The 13,741-nt window shown below is 47.5% G+C and overlaps 4 protein-coding genes across 4 annotated transcripts; 2 read left to right on the forward strand and 2 right to left on the reverse strand.

Annotated features, from left to right (window-relative positions):
• Positions 1-2,414: 2,414 nt before the first annotated feature.
• Positions 2,415-3,723, reverse strand: Pdw03_8914 (GDP-mannose transporter 1; the record flags this gene model as incomplete). The annotated part of the gene is made up of 4 exons (XM_066102098.1): positions 2,415-2,848; positions 2,905-3,276; positions 3,337-3,424; positions 3,481-3,723. The coding sequence occupies 4 exons, from the start codon at positions 3,721-3,723 to the stop codon at positions 2,415-2,417; spliced, it is 1,137 nt and encodes a 378-aa protein (XP_065957181.1).
• Positions 3,724-4,514: 791 nt separating this feature from the next.
• On the forward strand, positions 4,515-5,210 carry Pdw03_8915 (Thioredoxin-like fold; the record flags this gene model as incomplete). The annotated part of the gene is made up of 1 exon (XM_014681529.1): positions 4,515-5,210. One exon carries the CDS (start codon positions 4,515-4,517, stop codon positions 5,208-5,210), a length of 696 nt encoding a protein of 231 aa, XP_014537015.1.
• A 616-nt stretch (positions 5,211-5,826) lies between these two features.
• Pdw03_8916 (1,3-beta-glucan biosynthesis protein, putative) lies at positions 5,827-7,498 on the reverse strand (the record flags this gene model as incomplete). The annotated part of the gene is made up of 2 exons (XM_014681530.1): positions 5,827-7,417; positions 7,488-7,498. 2 exons carry the CDS (start codon positions 7,496-7,498, stop codon positions 5,827-5,829), a joined length of 1,602 nt encoding a protein of 533 aa, XP_014537016.1.
• A 5,028-nt stretch (positions 7,499-12,526) lies between these two features.
• On the forward strand, positions 12,527-13,060 carry Pdw03_8917 (uncharacterized protein; the record flags this gene model as incomplete). The annotated part of the gene is made up of 1 exon (XM_014681531.1): positions 12,527-13,060. One exon carries the CDS (start codon positions 12,527-12,529, stop codon positions 13,058-13,060), a length of 534 nt encoding a protein of 177 aa, XP_014537017.1.
• Positions 13,061-13,741: the final 681 nt, after the last annotated feature.

Genomic DNA, 13,741 nt, shown 5'->3' on the forward strand with positions numbered 1-13,741 from the left:
TGCGGCTGGAGGATGATGCGGAAGAAAATCGGCCCGGATAATCGATGTCCGAAGTATACAACGTCCCAACGTCCTCAACTTCACGTCAATCTTCTCTACCTCTCTTTAGCCTACTTTTCTTTTTTGATTTCTACTCTTTTCTAAAATTTTGGGCTGAAAACTTTTCTTCCTTTTAAAATTTCCGAAACCAAGCACTGTTACGGGAATTACTCCGAGGTTCACTCCTCAACTAGGCTGCGATTGATGTTCCAAACAAGGCAAAAGAAAAAGAAAAAGGAGTGAACGAATGAATGAGCGCCTCCGAGAAAAAATGGTCCGAGAAAAACGAGATGCCTCTACCCCCTAGGAGGCCGAGTCAAGAAGGAGAGCACCAGAAGAAGTGGATGTGACCCGGGCAAATCAACAGCAACACACAGGGATGATCAGCTCCAGCCCTGTGCACGCTCGGGGTACCCTCTGCCCTGTTAATGGCCAGTCCCAGAGTAAACCGCTTCCAGTCCAGACGGGCAAGCAAAATCGTCCAAGTCCAATTTAATGAATGCATGGTGAGCCTAGGTCCAGAAAAGGGGAGGTGACCATCAAATGCGGAAAGGCAAAAGGCAAGAACGGGATGTCCAGTCTGAGGGGATGTGTCAAATAAGGCCAATCTGACTCCAGCGCCGTGAAATTGCTAGAAACAAATCCAGGATATTCTAACATGCGATCGATGGTCGAATTCCTCGGGACTGACGAGGTAGCATGCGGATAGTCAAATGCCGCAGAATAACATTGAGGGTGTCTATAACATTCGTGACCCATTCAAAGGTCCTCTTAGTCGCGGTTTAATACTCCAAAAGATCAGCAACATTTTTCCAGCGCTTTACCTCGCCATTGCCTCTGCCAGTGCGAGCCCACTAGATGGGGTCAATGAGATTGACATGGAGATCTCGAATAGCCTACAACACCACATGCCTAGCGCAAATTAATCAAATACATCTGGGAAAGAGCCAACCCAATAGCCATCGGGACAAGTCATGGGAAGCGGAGTGATCCCAACTGCGCCACAAAGCTTGTGCCAGGACTCAAGTTCCAAGACATTGCCGAACCAGATGGTTACTTCTGAGACTAGCGCATCCTGGTATCGAATCCAAGCTGCACGATACTGGGGGGTTTGGTCATCCCAGCCACAGAACTTGCGCAGTTGGTCCCAGTTTCTATGCGGCGGAAGTTGGACGTGGAATGAAAAACCGAGCCAGGAACGGAAGAAGGCGTTGAGAGGGGAGGTCATCATTCGCTGGTGCAAGGTGGACTCATCGTGGACTCTGAGAAGCTCCCTGTTGTTGAGTACCTGGCCACATGGTTTGCATTCGAAGGTAGGGGCGAGGGAGAATCGGAAATGGTCGTCAAGGCCAGCTTGGTCTTAAAATTCAAAGTTGCAGGGGGTGCAGGTAAACATGTTGATTTGGTTGGAAGATGGTTAAAAGTCTAAGATACTCAGCGTTGGATTGTCTTCTATACATTTTGGGCATGGGAATGTATGGCTAAGTGAGAGATCGGCTAGAATGAAACAAAATGGAGGGATGAGGTCAAAGTGTAAGGCAAACTATAAGTGAGACTAAATGACTTGTGCCAACCGCGTAACCTCCAGCAGCACAATATCCCCAGACCTAGCAGTACAAGACTAGGGCGTGCAGTTGAAAGTCTTGAATCATTACCGTAAAACATGAACTTGAATCCCACCAATTCCTCATGGGTGCGTAAACAAGAACACCAGGTTATGGGAATGGGATAGGATGGATATACACTTTCCCGATTGGGAAATTCTGGCTTTAGATCTCAGCTTGGGCGAGAGAGACCTTTTACACCAGTCTCGAATCCCTTGGTCATCTCTAAAAAAAAAACATGGAACAAACTTCGAAAACACGAGTCCTCCTTTCTGCCCAAATTTCGAGTACAAAAATCAAGATATGTGCAAAAAACAATTTGATCAGCAGGATCCATCAAGTTAGTTATGGAAAGACACGTTCTATTAAAGAAGAAGGAAAAAACACAGATCGCGGCATAGCTATATACATTGAAAAAGACAGGCAAGGATAGATGCTATGGCCGCATTTCAAAACAAAGGGAGAATTACTAAATCATACTGTAGACCAAAAGCAGGGGGCCAGGAAAAACCGCAAAATCGAAGCAGTTTCCCTTCCATAAATGTAGGGCGCGGGGAGGGTAGAATAACAAGAAAGGAAAGAGAAAAAGCGATGAAACACCAACACCGACCAAAGTGGTCGCAGGATTTTCCCCATCAGACCCGACAACACCCTTGAATTCGGCTGCAATGAAACGTGAATCATAATGTCACATGCAAAGGAGCACAGTGGACGCGGTTGACTTTTTTGTATACGCACTGACCAGTCAGATGCATATGGTCTTTCCGGGCCTTAAGAGCGCAGCGAGTCTCTCATGCTCTGGCTGCTGGCACTGACGGGCGTGGGGAGAACACCGATGCGGGGCTTCGAGTTCTGCTTGATCTTGGCCACGGCATAGACAATACCGCTGACAAAGCCGACACCGATGGCGGAAACACTGGGGAAAGTGACTGGTGCATCGAAAAAGATGAGACCAGAGATCGCGATGGGCAGCTTGTTGAGAGCGCCAACCATAGAGTATGTGGTGGAGGAGGTGGTGCGCACACACCATGCGGATGTGTAGGAGATGAAGACAGAGGAAGCACCGGACAGAATCATAGCGAAGAAGATACCGTGACGGTTGGACTCAGGGAAGTTGCGGGCGAGGTTGGCGGATGACCAGTCCTCGACCAGCAGGGTGAAAACAATTAAGATAGGGACCGACAGGAGGTTGTTGTAAAACATGGCTGGAGAGAAGGTCATGTTAGTAAACAATTTAAACAAGGCTGGAAGAGTCACATACTGTCGAAATCCTTGAAGTTGGTGAGCTTTATGCGCTTGCGCATGCCCAGGACGTAGGACGAGGTGCACAGGCAGTTGATCAACATCCAGACGTATCCAGCATTCAGGGTGGAGACTTTGCTGGAGGTGTCACCGGTGCTCTCCACGGCATGCTTGATGTCAGCCCAGGCGGCAATGAGCGAGCTGAAAACCATAAGGCCGAAGGAGAACAGGGTTAGATTAGTGACCGATCCACCAAACCAGAGAACTTCTCCATAAGCAATCAGGATTATGGTCAGATTTTTGAAGATAGTGTAGACAGGAATTGAAAGGAACTGAAGGGCCTTGGAACCAGTATAGATCATGCCAATCAGTAGGAGCGTAATTGGGAACCCTGAGATGGAAAACTTGTCAGCTGCTATATCTCTTAGCTTGTTATAATCGGAGTCCATACACTTCTTGGCTTCATCGGCGTTGAAATCCCGGTAGGTGATAAGACCCATGGACTTGCATGTTTGAATTGCAGCAATGCAGACCAAAGACTGTTGATGTTAGCAATTTGCCTTGGATCAAGACCGGAAAAAAAACCACCACATACCTGGACACAAAGCAAGAGGAAGTTCAGATTGAAATCCAACCCTGACAGAACATACTTGTTCATGACGGTCATCATAATTGACGAACCGCAGTATGCCAGAACGGGAAGAGCGGGGTTGTTGGATATGGCAGTACTGGCGCGGGGCGAGGGAGTCGGCGGCGGCGCAGCCTCGAACTCCTTATTCCCTTGGTCCACCTTGTTCATGTCGACGGTGTAGTCGTCGGATTTCTTGTCTTCGGCCATGTTGGGTGAGTGGTCGCGGATAGGGGGTAATTGTCGGCTATTTGTTGAAAAGAGAAGGAACCGAAATGACAGGTGGTACCCAGAATATGTCCAGGGAAATCAGGAGCAAAAGGAAGTTGTTCGAGAAGATGACCGAACAGAAAAGGCCAAAGGAGATTTGACAACAGATTTGCCGGAAACAGGCACGTCGTTACCTAAGCAGGAGAGTTGGGGGTGCTGATTCATCAATTTTTTTTTTTATTTATGTTGTATAGTGTTCAACATCCATGGACCTGTTTTGATGTCTACAATCTACGGAGTACATCAGTAGTCAATTGAAGTTGGTTCAGATATGAAAATGCTCAATTTGATCAATGGCACTTAACGGAATACGGAGTGTATATAACTATATATATATATAGAGTTGGTAATCATGCATTTGTGCTTGTTAATCTATATATAGAGTAATGGTAACATAGCGTCGATCATTATAATTTTCTACAAGACCAACGACCATGTATAAAATTGACCTACTAAACGAACAAAGAAGAAAGAAATACCTCCCCCGTTCCAACCGCAGACCATGAAAAATCAGATTAAAAATGCACGAAATCGTCCACGCGTAGACTTCTCCGTACCGAGCCCATATGCCAGTGGAGCTCCCGACCTGCCGACGTCAACCCTCCTAACCACACACTCCCCTGAAAATCCCTATCCACGCCTTTGCATTGAGATCTTGGACTCAAAAACCAAACCGACCAAACAATCTCAAATTCCCAAACCACGAACCATTCAAGCCACCCCCCCCCAAAATGCCCGAATCAGACGACGAAGCCCTCTTCGCCGCCCTCGAAAACGAAGATGACACCCTCTATCGCGACCAACGCATCCAACAACTAAACGCCGAGCTCGCAGCTACAAAAAACAACCACTCCACTCGCGCAACAAGCGGCACCACAGGCCTACTCCAAAACGAAGTCTACCCGACACTCTCGTCAGACCAGTCTGTGCTGGACTTCACGACGCGCACGAGCAGATGTCTGGTTCACTTTGCGCATCCGGATTTCGCACGGTGCGCGGTCATGGATATGAGGCTTGGCGAGCTGGCAAGTGCGCACCACGAGGTTTCGTTTGCGCGGGTGGATGTGCGAAACACGCCGTTCATTGCGCATAAACTGGGGATCAAGGTTTTGCCTTGTGTTATCGGGTTTAAGGATGGGGTTGGGATTGATCGGGTTGTTGGGTTTGAGGGGCTTGATGCCAGGGGATTTGATGGGGTTGAAGGATTTGATGTGAGGGTTTTAGAGAAGAGGTTGGTCTTTAAGGGGATCCTTTTGGCTGTGAAGATTGGGGGTGGGGATGAGGATGATGTGAGAGAGGAGGAGGAGGATAGTGATGAAGGTGCAGGTAGGAAAGGATTTGGGAGGAAGAAGGCGAGACGTGGGATTCGGGATGCTAATCCCAATGTGAGAAATCGTGGCGACGACGACGATGACGATTGGGATTAAAATTTTGGTTCTTGAAAATTATACCCGTGGTGAAAAGGTGTTGGGATGTTGATTCATGATTTCTGTATATTAACGGATTGATGACCTAGATTGATGTTCATCGTTGGATGTTTGGTAGCATACCCATGCCGTATATCCAAATATTGAGGCTTATACAAGCTCTAAACTAGCCACTGGGGCACCTTAAAAGCCTTGACTGGGAACATGCGTATGATTCGGGAGCCTGTCTGGCCAACTTAGAATGGAAGATTGAAGAATCAAAGTAAATGGGATTGTAGCCAGACACGAAAGAACAATGCAGACTGTCATCATAGAATTACAGGCCAAAAAAAAATCAAAGACCGTAAACACAGAGCCATCTCGACGGCAAAGGAAAACCAAAACAAAGGGGAAAGAAGCAGAAGCAGAGCACAAAGGCAGCCCAGAGTTACAACAAATGCCGTGAAACCGAGGCTAGAAGAAGAACAGGGGAGAAATCTATACATAGAAGCAGAAGTAGAAACAGAAGCATAACGGTGTCACACATCCAGAAGTTCCAAATTGACGCCGGGTGCCCGTGAAAAACTGAGACTCGAGAGAAAACAACACTGCCCGGACTCAAAAAGCAAAGCTTATTCTAAATAGCCACGTTCTTCATTTCACCGAGGACTTCCGACTCAATGGCGGTCGAGGACTCCACGGAGTCGGTTTTCTCGGGTTTCTCGATTTTATCGGCCTTGTCGGATTCCTTGGATTCAACGGGCTTAGGGAACCCTTCATTCTCCTTGTTGGAGATTTGTGGGGTTACAACCTCCATGAGATCTTCAGCCTGAGGCTCCTTGCCGCTTTCCTTGGCGTCTTCAGAAATTGCAGGTCCTGCAGTGACGACGGGGCTTGTTGTTTCCTCAGTTACGCGTGCAAGAGGACTGGACACACCGAATGGCGTCTTGGGACTCTGGGCACTCCCACCCTTGGAGAAACGGTGCGGCGAACGGCCTCTTTCTTCAGCGCGCGTGGGGCTACCGTAAGGGGACTCGCGACTGGTGGACCGGTTGCCGGTAGCATTCACGCCCAGGCTATTGGGCACCGGGCCCTTTCGGCGAGGAGCACGGCGGCCGAACTTCTGATCCGTCCTCCAGCGCAAAATTTCCATGTAAGGGGGGTCCACATTTTGGTTCTTGAATTGCTTCAGCTTCAGCTCATTTGTCTCCTCGTCAACGAGAACGTGGCCGCTGCACATATCGTCGGCTAGCGTTGCGAGGAACCCAGACCACGACCGGGCAACTACGTATTTGCAGTCGTAATCCCGACCGAAGATAATCACCTGACCCCATTTTCCAGCAGGGCCGGGTGCCAGATCAATGGCCAGGTTGTTACCACCCCAATCACGGGCGAGGGGAATCCAAGCGGGATGGGCGTAGGCTTTCTGAACTGCACCGGGAGGCTGGGAGTCCTGGCGGTCGAGCAGGTCTGATTGCCACACTGTAGACGAACGCTTCTGAGACGGACCGGCCGTGGAGGAGCTTGCTACAGAGCTGGGTGCCGGTGGGCTTTGCATCATAGTTGCGTTGCTGAGATATTCGTCGTTGACCGTTTTCCAGTTCCGCCATTCCTGAACAATCTCCTCGCAGTCGAGTAGCATGGCGCTAAAGATGACACCAGTGGGTAGGCCGCCACGTTCTTGGCCGTCATGAAGCATTAACGATTCCCGAACCTCTAGTGGCAAACTGCAGTCAAGTTCGTGCTCCAATTCGTTAATATCGTTCTGAGTACATCCTTCACCGAGCTGGTCAAGGAGCTCCTCATAGTTGCCTTCTAACCAGCGTTCGATCTTCCTCCAGGAGTGAGCGACCGGTGGCGGCGGTGGTGCTCCGTCGTGGAAACTTTGCATCTGAATCTCCGGTGCACCCTCGCCTTGGTCGTTCGATCGTCTCTTTTGAGATGCAACCGACCTCATCCCGGGTGAGTAGGGATGGGTTGGAGAGCCCAAGTCATCAGGGGATGTATTCCATTCAGATGCTTGTGCAGATCCTTTTAAACGCTCATCATCATAGGGGTTGGAGAGGTCCTGGCGAGATTCAATCGCGCTGGTTGCGACAGATGTGAGCGGCTCGTCGCGACTTTGGCTGAGAGGAACGTGTCCTCCGGTGCGGTAGGGGGAGTCGTGGGAGGCATGCCGGTCATTGGAGGTCATGGTATGCCAAAAGGAACGCCATGATGAACCCAACCTGCATTATGTCAGTGGACACGAACCTTGTCTTAGCATCAAGCCATCTGGCCATCCGAAGGTAGACTAACATATTCGCCATGGTGTCACAATAGAGAGGAGAAAAACGGGCGCAGGGGGGGCTAAAACCGATAATCAGGTCGCGAGATCATTGGAGACTGGAGAGACTTGTCCCGAAGCGGGGATGGTTAAGAGTAAGAGAATTTCAAAATCCAGATTAAGAACAAAGAAAGAAGATGTTGAAGATGTGAAGATGTGAAGATGTGAGAACGTGGTAGGGGCAACTTTGGCAGTCCAGAATCCAGAATTAGGTAAGGAAGGAGAAAAGGTGGAGGGAAATAAGAGACGGTTTCTCTTAATTTTTTTTGGAAACACTAGGTTTTTCAATAGGCTTGGATAAATATATCTATATGATCCTCTTTCACAATCTAAAAACCGACAGGTTCTTTGCTTCCATGGTTATTATATGACTCTATTTCATCCACCCCCTGGCTGCATCCAGTGAGGTCTCGACGGGTGGTATGTAGATCCCGATTTGATGTCGATAACCCCAAGTCTTCTGAATGCGAATCAGCACTGGGGCATCTTGCCAAGTGTAGTTTACTTTGCATATAGTCCACATATCTTTTTCCAGGGTACCTACACCTACACGTGGACAGCGTGCATCTAAATGCCATTGTCCTGAACTCTTCCGGTAAAATCAGTTCCAATTAAGCTTCCTCAGGAGACTAATCTGAAGACCCCAGCTCCCATCCAATAGTTATGTACTAGGGCCCTTGGGTAAAAGAAATATACAGAAATAGGAACACGGAATAGGAGATGGGGTGCCGAATTCGGGTTCCCTTTACTCCGTGCTGCGTACGCGTACGGAATTCTCCGTACTTCCCCTAAGAACCTCCGAAATTGATCAAAAAAAAATTAGCGCCAGCTGAGTGGATCTCAGGGAAACGACTGTGGCTTTCGAATAATAGGAGTCTTTAGGACTAGCAATAGGGGAAAGAGTCCACGTTGAATAAAAATATCGAAATTAATATATGTACGGAGTACAATAAAAAAAAGGGCACTTGGCATATTAAGCATGCGAACCAAACTATTCAGTGATTCTATGATGCAGGATATTGAAAAATCTATATATTAGAAGCCTGGAACAGACCCCCCCCCCCGGGGGGGGGAGATAGTATTAGGATCAGCACTGGGCTCTCATAGGCTCGACTCCACATTGGAATTAGGAAACCTTCCAATTTTGATTCGTTTCAACGGTGTGGCTAAGGGCTTCTGGGTCTTGGGTGTCTAGGCACATAGTAGGACCTTAACTACCAAACTTTGTTTTTCTTCAGCCCTTTATTTGCGATGACACTCTCCTATACCCGCGCGAAATACGAACGCAGAGGAAATTTTTATGGTGGTAGAGGACACGCTTAAATTTTTAGTCATTCCAAGTTAATCTAGAGGTTAACCTAGACAAGACCAAGGCTCACTTTGTTTCGATGCGATTCGATCCTTGAAAATACGCTAAGCCTGATATAAACTAGCTTGTTTTGAGACACTAGTGGAACTGCGTTTTCAGAACAGAGTCTGATTGACATTCTGCCTGCAGAAGAAGTAAGTCCATATAAAAGTTATAGATGATCTCTGGCATTTCTACCACCACAGAGTTGGAGTGTATTTGGAATTTTCTGTCGTAGCCATCGGCCATGACCTTGTGTGCATTCCTACATTCCTCCCAAGTCCATAACGCCAAAGATCTATCGACCCACTCATGTCTCAACAACCGCGCAAAAAGCTACTGATCGTGATCAGAATAGCTGATGACTGACTAGATCTTCCCTTTGAATTTCTTGTACAGCCACTTCCACTTGGTCATCAAAAATGTCACCGTCCGTCTTGGTGCCTACCATGTCTCCATTTCAGCCATCAAATCGTATAGTGTCACGCAGAGGTTTACGGCATTCGTTGCCGCTGGTTGAAAAAATGGTTCCAGATCTTGAGGGGACAGGATCCGTAGCGCCGCATCTTTTTGCAAAATCGCAGCGCTAGTTCTAAAGGAACTGGTGTTGGCATGGGGGCATTGCTATCAGGATAATCTGCAAGGAGGGTAAAGGCTGGAGAAACCCACAGCAACCAACCGAAAGGAAACCTACTTCGTGCCATGGTGTGATTCCTATAAGCAGGTGTCATTCTCTTGATAAAACCATCGCCGTGGACTACGTTTCCTTCACAAAAGCCCCTGGAACCAAGTAATTATATCTATCACCATCTAACCATTCCCTCCGTGTCAAAGTTTTACGACGGATTTCGGCCACTCGTTCCCATCATATACTATATCCACTCAGTAACCAGAACGTTCGAGTCCAGCATATAGATTTGCTAGCTCGGAAGCTGTCAAACTCATCTGCTGACTGTGCCTTGTGTTAAGATAATTTAACCTTTTTTTAATTGCTCTTTGAGGTGCCAAAAAGTTGCATAAGAGTAGGCGCTATGCACGGCGTTATCCATCTTTGTACAGGTGGCTACAGCATTACCAAACCCTACAATTAGGATTACTGATACGAAGAAAGGAAGGCATCGCCCATCCCGTCCCCTGAGCTATATGCATGATGGATTTGACAGACCCTCCCTTGTCTCATTACCAAAAGTGAAATTGGAGCCTCCTCTGTTTCTTCACGATCGTAAGCGCCATCCTTGTAGGCGAGATTTGCAAAGCTTGCGAACGCATTTCTATCTGGTACGCCTACCAAGCGCAAATTGTCGACCCTGTGACAAATGAATGGCAGCTTAAATGCGCTCACGGTATGCCCACTTGATAAGCGAAGTAGGCACGAAGGCACAATGCTGGGAGTTCAACAAGCTCACAAACCGAGGAGCCGGCGCGAAGAAGGACCTCTATCCTTTTCTTCCAGACAGCCCCCTCTTGCTGTCAACAAGATGGCGAACACTTTCTTCCGCGAAGAACGAACAAAACACCCCTGAAAAGGCCGACGTGGCTCGATTCTACCGGAATCATTAATGGCGCTCACTATTCAACCTTGCTAGAGAGTGCTGCTGCAACAGTGTGGTAAATGAAAGACTAGAGTATGCTAGGTGCGAGTATTTGTATCTTGCTTGAGGCGACAGCGATCCAACTTGTTGTATTTTCACGCAATATTGACTACGAGATGTACCGGATACCAGGGGTGGAGGCTGCATCTAAGAATGTCAAGTTGGGACTTGGGATCCGCAACTGCAGTCCGAGCCTGACGCGAAGGAGTTTGATCTCCCGAAACTTTTTGTCCGAATCCGGGCGAGGATCACCCAGCAAAAAGGATGGATGCCTGGGTGACTCAATCTATAAGGACGGATCGTTGTCGGATGAGAGGGCATGGCCAGGCAAAATCCGCTTGGCTCAGATGCGCTTGAGGCGGCCGAGAAGGCTGAAAATCATGTTGCCCGGGGAGTTTGTCAATTGTTATTGTCACTTCCGGCTTGTCTGGCTTGTCCAATGACGAAGAAATCATGGTTGACAAAGGATCCACAGATGGAAATCCAGGTCGTGGCGGTCCGATTAGCGCTGCGCGCTAGTTTAGATTGCATCTCCACATGGTTGCAAATCGCAACGTTTGAAATAGTTCTCCGTACACCATAAATTCGACACAAAAGGGTATCCTCAAATCCGACCATAGGTTGAGGTCTACTCAATTGGTTGCTGGTCATGCTCAGTTGTCTTGGGTCCTGGATGTCTGGATCCTGATGGCAGTGCCACAACTAGCCACGTGTGCAGGCCTTCCGATATCGTCTAATTTTGGGTTCACCTTGAATTGTAGATGAAAAGGTGTAATGATTGCGTAGAACAGATGAGATATCAGCCCCTAACGCTCCCTCCACGGCTCTTTCCACGGTATCTGCTACGAGGTCTCGCCCACAACCCCACCATTGGTCTTCGCCCCGATTATACAAGTGGTGCATCCCTATACATCTTGCCAAGACCTACTACATAGAACCTCTCCATTGCTGACGTGATAGCATCGCCTTCGGGTTCGAATCCAACTTGGTCGATGGTTATCTCACGCGAAGCTCTGAGATCCTGAGACCTAATGCCCCGTATCTCCTGGGATAGCACAGCCATAGGACATATATCCGTCATGTTGGGTCTGTATGGCCACATAGATGCGAATCCCTCAATTGGCACGTCTAACTCTGAAACATGGTCCCGATCTAGTCCTAGGCTCGTTATTGTCTGTTCAATGTGCTTGAGGTAGTGGCGGTTTGTAGATTTCTCGAAAGAAAAACATGGGAGGTTGAATAGAGACTCAAGTGGTTTTTTTCAAAATTGGCATGATGCAAGCGCGTGCAATCTGCGGCGTCATCATTGGATGGAGCCGCACCAACTGGGTTTATGTAGCTTCGGCTGCAATCTGGCAGTAAATCTAGCTCCAGCTAGAGTGGACTGTTACCATCCCGCAGTACAGACTCTTTGCACCACGCATAACTGAGCCATTCCAGTTGTCGGATCATCGAAAATTCTTTTGCCTTGAATGTTGCCAAGAGAGGTTAGACTTGATCTCGATCAGTGGTTCTATACCTTCATATGGATACCTGCCAAAAAAAAAAACCACTACTTTGATTGTGAATAACAACCGAATCTGATATCAGAATGCTGAGAGCACTTCGTACAAATTACCGTAATGGGATAATGGTCGCTCAACCTCTTTTCCGCTTCCAGATAAACCTCACTCAATTCGGTATAGCGGGATAACTTTCCAGGTTCCATTGCTGTGACCCAAAGAAAATGGAATCTAATGTAACATCTATAACATTTGTACCCCAAACTGGGAATCATTTTCAAGATCCTCTCCTGTAAATGCCATCAAACTTGGTAGCACCCTGGTTACTACCAGATGTAGATGTGTGAAGTTCACTTGTCTCGAGTAAATTCGCCGAACAGATTCGCATGAAGGACCCCGGGGCCAAATGGGGACCAACTAAAATTAGTAATAAACGCCCCTCCCTGGCTGTACGTTAGCGTCAGCAAAGGTGGAGAATGATAGAGACACTAATTCAACAAATTCAGGTCTCTCGTGGCTCTTGTCTTCTGTTCCATCTTCTATATCGTCCTCGTTTTGAGCTTCACATCATGAATCTCAATGGGCTGTCCTGGCCTACGAAGCACCTTCACACGAGCACCAGGAACGGATCAACATGGGGATATGTCATCTATCGCACCACATTTACTCCCCATTCCAACGCCGCGTTCCTCCGAATTGTCGATCTTCTCAACTCCTATATGAAACATGGATTATGCTCAGAGTGCGTCTCCTCTGGAAACAACACCCCAACCAAGACAGAACTCACTTTTTATCACGAACTCTGGGCTCAGCACAGCTCAGTCATCATGAACCATCCAAGGTTTGACAGAGCTTCAATAGACTCAGTTCGCGTTCATTTTCGACGCTGGGTTGATACACAAGAGAATCAGGGTCTCTCTACTCAATATCGCATGTGTATGGTGATCGATGAAGAGTCTTTACAGACATTGCTCGATACTCCGCCACCTCAAGAGTGCTCGGATGAAAAGCTCATTGATCCGACGCGACATGTGAAAGTTGTACCACTACTTCCATATAGCGATGATGAGATTGATGAGCTTGATGGTTTTATGGGTGGATAGTGAGCTTTCTATAACCATTAAAGATGGCAATAAAAGTGATACAGGGCGAATTTATAATCCATCAACTGCCACATCTATGGGACATGTCTGTCATCCCTTCCAACCATCTGTTGACTTTATTTGCATCGATAGTTGGATCACGCTATAACTACTTCCAAGCTAATGATCAACATTTATTGGTTCGTGTTTTCTTCTTACTTTGTATGCTCAAGTCCTGGCCATGACTTCACGTGCCATGGACACTGTCCCAAGTCTCATGTCGTTTACCGGCTATTAAGGGCGAGAATCCTCTGATACTTTTCCTCCAAGAAACCCAGCCTCCTGGATTCTTCTGTTTTTTTCTTTCTCAACATCTGTCACTGTTACTTGACAGGCTTCATCATTTCCTCTCATACATCATGTCCAACTTTACTAACGGCCTCTCCTGTTCTCATCACCACCATGCTTGTTGCGTAGTGAGTCTTTGAAGAAGAGAAAAGATGGGCAAGCTCAGAATTACCCAAAGAAAAATGTCATCTGAATCTGACGAGACAACTTTCATTTAAAGCTAGTCTAGAGTACTTAACAACTGCCCCAGATTCCCCTGGTAGGAAGCTATGAACATTGAAGCAACTAGCTAGAAGAACCACATGTATAAATGATGAATGATGCTTCTTTAACTCGATTTTCAGATGCAGCTTT

The sequence above is a fragment of the Penicillium digitatum genome, chromosome 3, assembly GCF_016767815.1.
Source record: "Penicillium digitatum chromosome 3, complete sequence".
Classification (NCBI taxonomy): Eukaryota; Fungi; Ascomycota; class Eurotiomycetes; order Eurotiales; family Aspergillaceae; genus Penicillium; species Penicillium digitatum.